At 39.2% G+C, this 14,656-nt stretch overlaps 1 protein-coding gene across 3 annotated transcripts in view; it reads right to left on the reverse strand.

Moving 5' to 3' along the window:
* Positions 1-14,656, reverse strand: part of Stk3 (serine/threonine kinase 3) — a 181,495-nt gene that overhangs the window by 65,392 nt on the left and 101,447 nt on the right. For all 3 annotated transcript variants that reach the window (XM_051202615.1, XM_051202616.1, XM_051202617.1), the window contains 2 exons: positions 14,281-14,418; positions 13,163-13,288 (listed from right to left, as the gene is read on the reverse strand). In XM_051202615.1, coding sequence (XP_051058572.1) covers positions 13,163-13,288; positions 14,281-14,418 — 264 coding nt within the window. The remainder of the gene's footprint in view (positions 1-13,162; positions 13,289-14,280; positions 14,419-14,656) is intronic.

Raw genomic sequence — 14,656 nt, forward strand, 5'->3', positions numbered from 1 at the left:
TTGCTTCCATTACTTAAGTGTTTGGGACTGCTGAGATTCTGTCTTCAATAAGTCTTAGAGGAGCAGAAGGTTATGAACAAACACAAATGTAAACGTGGGTGGAATGTTCTGTATTACACCTTTTCCCATGTGAGCTGCTCTTGGACATATCCTTTCTTGGCACACAAACTTCAGGACTGAATTTGGTACAACTTTTCCCAAGACACCTTGTTGCTATGCTGACTATACGCTTCCTATAACATGCTTTCACTGTCTGTATGCATGACTCACCTGAGTCCCCCATTACACTCTGAAATCTGAGAGCAGTGCTACAATGCAACAGTTACATTCTTGATGTCCAGTATAAAGCATTGTTCTTTAAATGTCACCAAATGAAATGCTAACACCCTCATTTGGAGACAATGACAAAGCATATAATTAGGGGACAATGCAACATAAAGTTATAGAGATACAAAATTTTATTTAAAATATCTTTGTGTGAATGGGTGAGTCTGCTCCAATGTTGTGAGCATGGGAAAGCTGTCCTCACTACTGAGTTAACAGATGAGGAAGATGGCAATAAGCAGACTGACTCATGCTTGAGTCTTTTATTATTTTTAGAAATCAGGGTTTATGCTTTGGTATGTCTCACTGAGAATATAGGAAGTTCCTTTCCATCAGCTTCATTTTAATGATAACATCTTGTCATCGTTGTCATTGTTACAACCAGATTATTCCCCAAACATTAAAACTATTCTAATGTGTTGAACCATTTGTCTCTTTTCTTCATGTCCAGCAATGTCGTGACCATTATGGTCAATGAGAACCGTAACTTCCTGTTGGTACAAAACAGGTTCCTACCCTCTGTATCATCTGTGCTGGTGCTGAGTCCGCAAAAGGACAGGGACAGTCTGCACCTTCAAATTCACAAATTAGATATAAAATTACAAACTACTAAGTTTAGAAAGAAAGGCTCTGTGACATTTTATATGTAGTCACTTTGCTAAAAGTAATTTGCAAATACAAAGCAAAAAAAGGGGGGAGTAATTAAAAGTAACACAAATGTTCAATTCACAGACATTAAGTGGGACATAAATGGTGATCAATGAAATGCAGATGGGAAGGTAGTTATTTTATGTGAAATTAGAAAACCAAAACTCTAATAAATTGGGTGATGGTATTGAAAACTTTACACCAACACTTTCTGTTTTTAACTTAAACCTTGTTCACTCTGAATGTAATCTTTTGTATTTTAGATTACTGTTAATTTGGGATGGCACTTAGCACTTTTAGAATACAGCAGCTACGAATGCTCCTTTGTGTCATACTTTCTTTACTTGTAGACAAAGGTCTGCAGAGCAGATGTTCCCAGCTCCATCCAGTAAGGGACACAACAGCACTTTCAATCGGAGACCATCATGTGCCAGGAATGCAAAACAGAGCACGGACCATAATCCAGCCTGTGAATCGTAAGGCCCACGTGGAATACAAATATTTGAAAACATTATTAGGAAATCCTACTCCACTGCTGGGGCAGGCATGTGCTATAACAGCCTAAGGCGAGGGGCGGGGGAGAGATAGATTCTTTGTATGAGGTATCTCTATATCTGTGGTATTTACTACTTTAACATTTTCTAAATATCCTATCATAATTCACTAATGTCGAAGGTATTCACACAAAGACCTCATGAAGAATTTGCAACACTAATGAGAAAATTACTCCTTTAGTAGATAATCTGTTTAAAATATTCTAACCTTTTCAATTTCTCATAAGTGCCAGGAAACTCCTTCCAAGAAGCCTCCCTTTTCAACTGGCATCCACTTGTTTTGCCTCCTGTCTGACACAGCATCCTACTTGTTCTAGAGTCATCTGAGACAAATCTAGCTAAAGGCGCACTGTCACAAAGATAACACCTGAATGCATATACTACTGGGGACAGTGAGAAATAAAGGTGTCTGCTGCTCAGGGTTAAACATCAAGAATAGTTAGTAGCCTTTTAGTCTGAGGAGGTGTGAAGGCAGAAACATTCTGCCTAGAATGGAAATTAAAGTGAATATGATACCATTAGGAAATAGGTCATAGCAATTTGGAGTTGGTATGAACTGCGTGACCAAAGAGTGATAGGAACCTTGGAAATGAAGGATAAGTTCAAGAACAAGACTGAAGAGGAGCCTGGAATAGGTCATAATTGAGATCCAGCTGTCATGGCAATTACAGACCATGCTAAAGGGTGGTGAGTACTGGCAGAAATTTTATAAGCCAAGTTTGAAAGAAATTGTGAAGGGAAATCAGTATTCTAAAAGCCTTTTATGCAAATATAATGGTTCAAAAATAACCTCAATATGCTGGACCTAAAGAGAGCAAACCGACTCTAAAAGTGTGTGTGTGTGTGTGTGTGTGTCAGAAAAAATAGTATATAACACTAGTTATTTATAAGCAAAAGTGATGTAATGGAGTTTGCCACTTTAGCACCAGTGAAAGAATCAAAAATGGACTCTTTGTGGTGAAAGAGCAGAGAAGTCAACTAGACATGGACGGCTTAAGGTCACTGAGATGGAGTAGACAAGGGATGGGGATCTCCTTCCTCTCTCTGCACTAACTCTAAGTCCTGGAGGCTGGCGGCTGTGATGGTTAGAGTGAGAAATGGCCCCCATTGTTCACACTCAGTTCCCAGCTGGAAGCACTGTTTGGGAAGAATATGGATCTCTAAACACAGAGCCTTGCTTAAATGAGAATGTCACTTGGGGTGGGCTCTGAGAGTTTTATAGCCTCACTCCACTACCAGTATTGTCTCGGCTTCCTGAGTGATGAAATGTGAGCAACCACCTTACTGTGCTGGCTGCCACTGCCATGCATCTCTTCATTTCATTCCGCACTCTCCTTCTGCAGCCATAAGCACAGTAAACTTCCCGTCTACAGTCCCTTTTTAGGTCATGGTATTTTATTCTAACAGAGAAGTAACTAACTCAGTGAATCATTGATGTTAATATACTAACCCTCGGTCAAAAAATATATAAAATTAGTTCATCCAGAAAAGTCGAAAATCAAATGGTAACACTGTAGATTTGTTTAAATGTCCCCAGTTACGAAAGGAAACCCCCTAATTACTCCTAGAGCAAGGGGAGGCTGCTGAAGTGACCCTATGGAACAAACCAGTGAACCCCACTTACTCATGTAGGAAGGACAGCCCTGCCATTTGCTCCTGTTACACAGAGCCCCGGCTGCTGAGTCTGTGCACAATATGGCCATTAAAAGCTGCTTAAGTCTGGCCTCACTAGTACCAAATTCAACCAACCTGTGATAAATACCACTGAAAAAACACCAGAAAATTCTCCTTAACGAGCAGTCCTTAAGCACTAGCTTTGTTTTTGTTTTTTTCCCGAGTCAGGGTTTCTCTGTGTAGCCCTGGCTGTCCTGGAACTAAAGAGAGCAAACCGACTCTAAAAGTAAGTGTGTGTGTGTGTGTGTGTGTGTGTGTGTGTGTGTGTGTGTGTGTGTCTGGCCACAAACTCAGAGATCCGTCTGCCTCTGCCTCCCCAGTGCTGGGATTAAAGGCGTGTGCCACCACCCACCTTAAGCACTTTTTCTATATCAACTTGCAAAACAGTACAACTTGGTATTCAGTTACTATATTATAGAGACTTGTGGTTCCGAGAATCTACACAAAGAATGAACTCTCTTCCCATTGCTATTAGTAGGTGGTCCTTCTACTTCAGTGCAAAACCAGCCCAGCAGCACAGACAGCTGCAGTCTTTAACAAACAGAAACTTGATAGAACTTTTGCACATTCACAGGCGTGTCTTAAATGACACCCAAGCTTTCAGAAACTCCAGGAGTCATGAAAGACTTGTTCATCAGTGAGACAGAGAGCGAGTGGGCAGGACGGAAGAGGTTCACGGTGCAAGACTGCACAAGCTCTTGGCACTGTATGAAAAGTTTCCAAATGAGAGATTATTTCCCACCCCCTGTGTATAATGCTGATGCACAGCACAATACATTAAGTGGTAAAAGTAAGTAGAACTTTTACTTTTTTCTACCAGAGCCAAAAATCTGTCAAAAGATCCTCAAAATATAAAAGGAACTTATAAGATCAGATGTTTCATAACAATTTGAAGATTACTGTACTGCTATAAGCAATTAATAAAATGTCCACAAGAGGGCACCACAGACAAAAGACTAAAATTTCATTAAGAAGAGGTTCAATCAAAGGGTTATTATTACATTAACTCAGTATCTTTATCAGAAATAGATTGGTAGCCATTGATAGTTTTTAACCAAGATATCTGAGACTACTATAATGACTATGATGTCATTGTAAAAACACTGTTTGGGGATGGGAGGGGAAGGTGGTGGAGGGGCATGAGAGGGTGTGAGGGAGGGAGGGAGGGACGGGGAACTGGGACCGATATGTAAAATAAATAAATAAAAACACTGTTTACAGATGTTCCCAGAGTAACTTACAAGTTATAGATGAAGGTCAAAGAATATGTACTAACTCCTAAAAACCAATAAAATCCAACAATGGTGAATATTCATATTACTGTACTCTAAATTGATCTTATATGAAGATTAAGATATATCTTATGTTCCTAGAACACACATTAAAGGCTAATTTGTCATGAAAAAATATTTTCTCTTACATTTGTTTGTGAAATTTTAACACATACTTCACAGAAGAAATATTACTTAAGTACATTTAAAGTTGCAGCTACTAAATAATTTTAACTAATCAACTTCAGAAATATATAATGCAAAAGAAGGCAGCTTGAAATTCTAGGACAAAGGTTAGTCAGGGTAGCAAAAAGTAACCTTCTTCCAACCCAAATAGTCACATTTCACTTAAGCCCTGACAAAGAAAGATTTAAGTATTAGTGTGTGACTTATGGGTCTGTAAATGAAGACTCGGGTTGAGAATCCTTATACCAGATGTTCCAGATCTCACTAGAGTTTGTAATATTTATCTAGATATTTTATATTTTAGGAGGCCCAAATCTAACATGAAATTCATCTATATGCAACCTATGTACAAGACTAAGGATAATTTCACACAAGATTCAGACTTGTATTTTCTATTGTGGTGTATGCCAATACTCAAACTTTCAAATTCTGGAACACTTTATAGAGTTCAGAATCTTTTTCCTTAGGAATGTTGTGGTGATGGTCATTTTGTAGAACTATCCTAAACAAGGAGTGAAATGCAGGTAAAATTATTATAAAGTACTCATAGACAGTGATTAAAAAATATTTACACAGTTAACTCTGTGTGTCAGTCAGTGTGCTAAGACACATCTTTATCATTGAGAAAGTTAGAAATTAGACAGTTGTGGTCAGAGAAATACTCCCATGGAAAGAAAGGCAATGTGGTATGGGGCATGCAACAGCACGTGACCAGTTGAATGAAGCCAGAGGAGAAAACAGTTTTTAGAGGGAACAATGGCTAAGGCGTAGGCTAAAGCAGCAAGTCAGGCCTGGCTTTCTTTAAACACGTGGAACAATCCCCGGGGTCACTACCAACTGCAGAAAACACTCAGGCTTAAGGGCTTTCTTGATACATAAATGTGTAGATGCGTAATCATCTGTCTATTATATAATGACCTGGATACTTGATACTTGAAATTAACTACACATTAAGGCAGTGAATTACCCAGAAAGGCATCTAGAGTGCACTTCAATTACAGGGTCAAAATACAGTCACAGTGAAAGAATAAAGGTTCCAGCTATTCTTTAAAAAACAAAAAAACTGATTGTGATATATAAAAGAGTCCAAAGATAACTAGTCTTACTCTGAGGAGGAAAGTCCCAGAAGGCGGCGTGGGCAAAGGGACTAACTGAGGAGGCAAACAGAAAAGGAGTGTTTTGAGGGAAGTGCTTTTTCTGACTAAGCAACAGAGGCAACCTGTATTCCTTATGTACATGCCTAACCTGTGGGCTCCTGTCTAACTCCATCATGGCTGTGTCTGCATCATGACATTGTCTCCATTATGGCTATTATCAGCATCATGGCCGCTGTCCCCATCATGGCTGCTATCAGCAATATGGCTGCTATCTGCATCAAGACTGCTTTCAATTTATTTATCCTACTCACCAGCTATCAGCAGCCTGCAGGCTAACAGTCTTACCTTTCTTCTATACCAGTATTTACAAGTGGAGAAAAGAGATAACTCTAAAACTGGAAAAAGATAGCTCTAAAACTGGAAAAGTAAATGATATAGACATAGAATTAGAGGAAAATGAGGCCTGGCTAATGCAACAAGAAAAAAATTAAAGTTATACAGATTGCTGGGAAGAAATAAAACTATTCACAGATGACATAATTACCTGTTTAAATTTTCTATAAATCTTACATAACCACCTTCTGAAGTAAATGGGTATGGAAAAGGTACAGAACACAAAGGCACCATGCAAAACTTAGTTACTTTGCTGTGGGCCAGTAGTAAGTAACTGAAACTTGGGATTAAAATTATTTTCAGTAATGTGAGAAATGATGAAATACTTGGTATAATATATAAAAGTTACATATATTTTATGTGTTGCACTGGGTGCAATGAATAAAGGAAGAGCTAAGAAAATTGGGAGTCATTCTGTGTTGATGGAGTAGAAAAGTAAATATTTTCACATTTATTTCTAGTTTTCTGTGCTTTGCTTATTTTGTTTTGAGACAGGGTTTTGCTAGAGTTTTCTAAATAGGCTGGTCTTCAAGTCATGATCCACTTCTGTGTCAGTTAAGAGTTTTGTTTTGTTTGCTTTTGCCATGAAGAGATACCATTTTCATGTTGGAGCATGGCACTGGCAGGCAAACACAGTACTAAAGGAGCTGAGAATTCTGTATCTGGGTCAGCAGGCAGCAGAAGAGAGTGTGAGCCACTGGGCCTGGCCCGAGCTCCTGAAACCTCAGAGCCCACGCCCTGTAACACACCAATTTTTTTTTGTTTTGTTTTTGTTTTTTTTTGTTGTTGTTGTGTTTTGCTATACAGGGTTTCTCTGTATAACTTTAGAGCCTGTCCTGGAAGTCACTCTGTAGATCAGGCTGGCCTTGAACTCACAGAGATCTGCCTGACTCTGCCTCCTGAGTGCTGAGATGAAAGGCATGTACCACCACAACCCAGCTAACATACCAAATTGTTAACCCTGCTAGGAAATAAATAAATAAATAAATAAATAAATAAATAAATAAATAAATTGTATTTGTCATTAAGTATTAATGATGTTCTAACACACACAGAGGTGATGATGGGATAAGTATACATTGCAGACAGTTATGTTTATAATCTGATTAATTTAAAAAAAAATCTGTGCAATCACTCCAGTACCTCTCAAGACAAGCTGTTTCCAGAACACATGTGAGTCATGTTCACTACATGCTCTCCTTTACATGATCCTAGTCAAGAAGTTTAGAGCACTGTGCTCCACATTGTGAGCTGGTAAAAGCCAGAATGACCGTTTGGCTGTTAGGAGGAGCAGGGGATAGTAGAACATGGAAAGTAGAGGGGGAGGGGCACCAGGGATGGAAAGATCTGAACAGGGAAGGGGTGTGTGAAAAAGAGAGGACAAGCAAAACGAAGGATACACAAAAAAGCCACATGGAAACTTACTGTGCCCTGATGAGCTTATTAAAAATATGACCCTAAAAAAGAATTTGAATGGTGGTACTCTCCGAGAACAAATGGATAATGCTCCTCCTGGAAGCCATGGGATCTTGAACAAACTCCCAGTGCAGATGTGGGATGTCTCACTATGGCTACTGGCCAGGGAGGCCCCAAAGTTCCCCAAACAAAACAGGCTATTGCTATTGCTCTGCTGAAGAAAGCACACACTACGGTCACAGGTCCAACAGGAACCAAGCTGTGGCTGAGCTGGGAGTTTTCTCTGCACTGACTCGTCTTTGTGGTCTAGAAAGGTGCTATGCAGGCTGCTTGGGAAAAGCCATCCACAGGCTCACTCAGATGCAAAGCCTATGGGCTGCAATGGTGACCTACCAAGTAAGGTGTGCCCTACAGTGAAAACAGCAGGGTTTGTTAGAGTAACCAAGGACTCCATGGGAAAGAGAGAGCATGACAGCTCTCCAGAGGCTCCGCAGGTACCCTCGACTAAGGAGGTCACAGGCCCCAGGGACTAACTTGTGTTTTGATAAATAGTCATGCTGTCAGTGTCTTCTAAATACTCATGCTTATACCCATAGATTACTTATCTGTCCAGTTTTCATCAGAGAAGCTTCTTACTGACGCTCAAAACTAGCCAAAGTGATGCTGGAGAGAGTGCTGAACCCCAAAGGAGTGATGCACAGCCTTGGAGGCTCAGGGAACACGACACAAGGAGGCGAAAATAATGTAAGAGCCAAGGAGAGGAAATACACAACACAAAGATGTGTGCTGAGCATCGCACGGTCACTGCACTCAGGGACTCACTGTAGCCGTGGCTATTTACGGAAGATCTGCCAATTACCATCTCATCAGAGATGAGGACAGGGCCCATGAGATCTTCCTCTTCCAGGAAGACTATCAGCAGTTTGTGCTTTTGAGGGAGGGTACTACACTCTTCAGTTGTGTAGCCACAGATGAGTCATCCCTGCTCCAGTGAGAAATTTCCTGCCCAAGACTCAGGCAAGTGATTCTAATGGAACTCGGAGGGGCACACAAAGTCATGGCAGCAGGAGAAGGGTCTCAAGAAGGAGGTGTTACTGGGGGAAGTCGATAGGAGAGGTGATTGGAGGTATGTGAAAAGTGACTAAAACCCACTACACAAATGTATGAAACTTTCACTAAAAAGGGGGGGATGAACCATATCCATGAGGCACAATTTCGCATATTCTGTAATTATCAGGAATAAAAAAAATAAAGGGTAAGTAGACAGTCACAGGTATACATAGCTCTGAATTTTTAATAACATATTTGAAGTGATTATCAAATATTATATTGTCCAAAAGTCATATTAAAAATTGATGGAAAAATAAAGTTAATTTTAGGTTACTATAGTGGTAGAATACTACTTTAAGGTGTGTGACTTTTCTGCATTTATTTAACTTGGTGATTCTTTGCCTGTCCAAAACGCCCCCCAAAAAAGCCAAAAGAATAAAAAACATTTAACACAACACATTATTTTCTACATCTACAGTAAGCTGAACTATATAAGAAAATTAAATTTGAAAAAAAAATAATTTGCTATTATTTCTATAACTCATAAATTCTCTGAAAATTGTATTCACTCATAGTAGAAAAGCAAGAGATACATTTGGCCTAAGTATGAACAGTGAATATAAAATATAAATATCTCTTAAAGCAACTCAATATAATAAATTTCAAAGTTCCAGAAATTTGAAACCAGCAAAATTTTGATTTTTTTAAAAAATTTATCTTTACAAAAAGTTTCAGTGATCAAATGTCAAACTTGTAGTATGTCCTAATAGCTAATGAAGAGATAAGGACTGAGCCAGCATCCAGACTAGAAACAGCAAGGTCAGCAAGTACAGGTCCTCTAATATAAAGCAAAACCTGGCAACACAGATCTGTCCCCATGTTGAAAAAACTTTTAATCTTTGAAATAATAAAAGGAGGCGTCATGAGGAAAGATATCACTGAAAATCCATGGGTCACCAAAACATCTAATCAAAACTTGCTACCACATCCTAAAAGTCAATCCTCGGTGCCTTGCCTCAGTAATTTCATCCAAAGAACCCCCCAAAGCATAACAAATCCAAAATAATCCACAACTGTCATGAGGCAAAGGAAACAAGGTAAGCTGTGACTCACAGTAAGAGGTTGCAAACAACCTTGACTCTACAAATACAGACTTTAAGGTAAGCACAGTCCTGATTAGCATGGCCGTTATCCTATAGCTGTCCTGCTCTGAGAGAACAGGGCAAGCTAAGACAATGCTACTCTATAACCTAGAGCAAGTAGTTTTGTAACAGAATTGCCGCTCATTCAAAGACAGTACCATTTTTTTTTCTCCTGTAGCACTAAAATCTTGGTATAAATGCCTTTCTTGCTTCCCACCCTGTTTGTTTGTTTTACTCTCATTTCTTGGATAACTAAAGTTATTCACAACTTGGCAGAAAAAAAGGAGTGTTACTAACTCACAGGTACTCAAAAATGTCTTCACCACTGAATACATAAAGTTTTCTTCAGATTTATTTACAAAGATACATTAAGTATCAAGTTCAACAAAAAATAAATGGCATTCCAGAGAGGAAGATAGAGAAGAGGAATGAATTACCAAGAAACAACAAAATAGTAAATAATTACACAGAGGTGAGGGCATTTCCACAATGAAAAAGCCAGAGGGCATGACATGATGAAGTTTGGAAAAGTCATACCATGGCATTATCATAAAAGGTTTTAAGTAGCAGGATTAAGGAGTCAGACATTCTCAGGATGAAGTGTCCAGAATGGCACCTGCTGTAGCCTCAGCATCAGCACCAGCCACAGGCACAGTCACTGAAACTCACCAGGCCAGGAGCAACACTGTTTCTATACAGAACTCCACACTCAGTGTGCAAAATGGATAAAAACATGGCCACATGCACAAGGTCTGAAAAGATATAGTGTTGGGAGAATCCTGAGATGTGGTGCATAAGAGCAAGGAAGTAACAGAGAAAGCCTCTACCAAAAGCAGGAAACAATGTCAGCTCTCCGTCACTGTCTCCCTTGGGACAGTGCTGCAGGAAGTCTGAGGAGGACAGACCAGGAGTGGTGGACAAAGACAACGCGGCATAAAAAGCTACCCATGCTTCAGACCTACAGTGGCACTCGCTGCTCCTGTACCTAGAAACCAGCAGAACACTAAGAAACACCCAGACAGTTATCATGAATAGTATGTGGATCAAAACTTTTACACTTGCAAATGCTGCCACAGCTGTGTGTACCACAGGGGGATGATCTCAAAGTACGAGCTACAGAAGTAACAAGCGATGAGTTCTTTTAAGGGATTGTAATTTACAGTTGATAATTTCTTCTCAAATATAAATATACCCTACTAATTCACTAAGTCACCTTTCAAAAAAAAATATATTTTTAAAGCTTAAGTTAACATTTATAACAATCTCCACTACTGCATATGCACTCGGCCACCTAAGATAGGGAGTTTGCTGAGGGTCACCACTGTTGTTTAGGGTCGTGGGCAGCAAAACAAGCAGCAGCAGCAACCACCACCAAGGAAACCACAAGCCTGGCCACAGTGGAGGAGTAAGGACACTATTGATGACACTCACAGAAATGATGGCTGCACTCTGAGAACACTGTGTGCATGCCCAAACACACATGCCGAAAAGCTTGGAGTTCAGAAATAAAGAAGTTAGCAGAACACTCCCACTGCCTTTCCAATGTCCTTTCTAAGTTAATATAAAGCAATACAACATTTCTATTTAGCTGAAAGTAGTAGGCAATCTGATACATGCATTAAAACAGAAAGATTTGTGCAACACTGACATAAAGTATTTGTTCACCATGTCACTTAATATAAAATTCTATATCCTTTCATTTCCTTATGTTTTAGTTAAGTTAGCATTATGACAAAGAAAATATTTTAACTTCAGTGATAAATTACTTAGCAAAATTTTAACCTACTTCTAAGGACTACAAATTCTCAGCGGTGCAATCTATGCTTTACCTTATAAATTCAGTTTATTACCACCATTCTTTTCACTTTTAAATAATCACAAAGAACCATGTGTAGGATGGCTGCCCGGTTACTGTGCCAAAACACTGAGTTCTTCTAATACTTATGAACACACAAAGACACACACACACACACACACACACACACACACACACTCAACTCCCTGTATATTTCAATAAACCATACCAACGTGGGTAAAGACACATGCTGCCAAGCCTGATGACCCAAACTCCATTCCCAGGACCCCCACAGGGGAAGGAGAGGACAGACCACTGCAAAATTGTCTCCTGTCTTCCTTGCCCTTGCCATGGCAAGTATTCTTGAATGTGCACATACACAAGCTCACTTGCATGCAAAAGCACACACACACACAAGCTCACTTGCATGCAAAAGCACACACACACACACACACAAGCACAAGTGCATACACAAATAATTTTTTTAAAAAATCAATTGTTTAAATACTATGTGGTAATTAATACTACCTCTGCCGTAATTAGTAACTACAAATTTCATCTGCTACATTTTGAAAACTACAGAAAAATTACCATATTCTAAATGAGAACAAAACAGTCTTGTATGTCTACAATTTTATTCATGAACTATATCAAATTTTGTGTTGGTCTATTTTAAAACGAGTGTACGTTTCATGAAATATCTGCCTTTGATAAAACAACAAAAGCACCACTTTAATGACAAACTGATTCCAGTGACATCAGGAGCTATGCAGCTCTGTGAGAAACTGCAGGAAAAGGCTGAATTTGGTTCTAGCCAGGGGAGGAAACTCGTCTCCCATGTAGAGATCTCTCTGACAACCTGTCAGGATGGACTGACAGCATAGACTCTGATGGGTCGGACCACATCTTGTCCAATATTGCTTAGATATGGCATCTCATGCCCTCTATTCAAACTGAAGACTGATGTCGGGAGGCTGGAGATGGACTTGGGGGAGGGGAGGTACTTCTGGGAGCTGTTTTCCTTCTTCCCAGTGTGGTCACTTTGAATCAAATCTCCTTTCTCTGTTTCTCACTATCACTTACCTGTTTAGTTGCCCTATAGAAATGAAAGTCCCAGGACATCTTGCTAGGCTGCCAGGGCTCAGGTCTGGCTGGCCCTAGCAGCTCTGCTTGTAATAGCTAGGCACTGGTCATGTGTATGCATGTAGGAATAGAGCTGGATCGTCTAATTCTATGTGTAACCTTTTAGGAAACTACCTAAACAGGGTGAACCATTTTATATTCAATGAATAAAGGATCGATTTCGCCATATATTTACTAGCATTTACTGTTTTCACAGCATAGGGGGCCAGTTAAAAGAAAGTTCCAGATAGTGAGATGCAAATTGTCCAAATTCAAGATAAAAAGTTCCTGTAAAGTCTTGCTGTATCCACTTTATATTCTATTAACCACTGATCCTTAAAATACCAGAAAAGGACATCAAAGGAAACAAACTTTAAGGGTTTAATAAATGCCTCACTTGTGTGATGAAATAGATTTTTAAAAAACAAAAAACTACTTTAAAATGACACAGATGATCTAAAATAGCAACTTTCTGAACCTAATTACTAACCGAATTTTCTTCCTCCTCTTCCAGTTCCCGCTGCTGCTCCTCCTGCCTTTTGGCTTTGATCTCCATGGCTTCTGTGATCAGGTCTCTCAATATTGACACGGGTTTCGCATTCTTGATAAAAGGATGCTACAAAGGCAAAGTTAAATGGTATAAATTCATATTTTTTTCCTCAATTATACCCAACAAATATTAAAACACCAATAACTGGTAGCCAGTATCACAGGCTTCAATAATTATTTTATGTATAGTTGTGAAAACAGTATTTTGTTTGCTTTAGAATAAATGACCAGGTGGTGGTACCGCACACCTTTAATCCCAGCACTTGGGAGGCAAAGGCAGGTGGATCTTTGTGAGTTTCTAGTCTACAGAGCTAGTTCCAGGACTGCCAAGAAAACAACAAAAATGGAAGGCAGGCAGGCAAGCAGGCTGGCAGGCAGGCAAGGCAGGCTGGCAGGCTGGCTTGCTTTTGAATTCACTTGATTAAAAAAGACACATAAAAAATACTCCTATTAAATAAAGTCAGATGACCTTAAAGACATATTTGTTGTAAGAAAGTGAACATTGGGTGGTAAAAGTTTTAAAATATTTAAAGCATATTAATGATTACAGGTAAAAATAAAAATAAATTTATTTTAGCACTATTAAAGGATTTAATTAATCTTTAATTTATTGCAAGTATTAAGTAATTTCTTTTTGCTTTAAATTTCACAGATTTTTTTAAAAGCCTCTTGGTGTTCTGGATACAAAGTTTATTTATAGTAGGGACACTAAAACTTCATTTAGGTAATCTTGTTAACCAGTATTTATAACATGTAATCCTTTCACGGAGTTCAGAGATCTTGGATTCAAATATACCACACACATCAGAGTGGAGCGAAAGTCAAGGGAGAAATGCTGAGTCAAGGAAAAGCCTGGGAAATGAAACTATAGAGACGAGAACTCAAAAGAGGAGAAAATGGAAAAAGTAGGAAAATGAACTGTGAACAGATGTTAAGACAAAGGAAAATGCAGAAGAGCTGAAGGCATGCATCCCAACCCACATTTCATATCTTTAGAGGGCAGTCATGTGACCCAGCAGCATCGGGAAGCTGCAAGAAATCCTTCCAAGTAGCACTGACCTGTAACAGCTGGGTTGCCGTGGCTCTCTGTTCAGGACTCTTCACTAAGCACTTTTTAACAAAATCTGTGAAGTCATCAGACCAGAGTTCAGGCTTCCTGAATGTTGGTGGCGGGTTTGTGGGAATCATGAAAATAGCCTAAATGAAACATCCAAAAGACACAGTAAGAACCACAAGAGAACAACCAAAGAAGTAAGTTTCCATCTTCTTGTCAGATTCTAAATCTCAAAAATAAGTTTAAGTGCAGGAATACTCGTGCAGGAATACTTGTGCAGGAATACTCCTGAGACTGCAATTCAGTAACCAAGTCCATCTGCTACTAATGTAACCATTTTCCATTAGATCCCTCAACTTGAACTGTAGCTCAGGGAGCACA

The sequence above is a fragment of the Phodopus roborovskii genome, unplaced genomic scaffold, assembly GCF_943737965.1.
Source record: "Phodopus roborovskii unplaced genomic scaffold, PHOROB, whole genome shotgun sequence".
Classification (NCBI taxonomy): domain Eukaryota; kingdom Metazoa; phylum Chordata; class Mammalia; order Rodentia; family Cricetidae; genus Phodopus; species Phodopus roborovskii.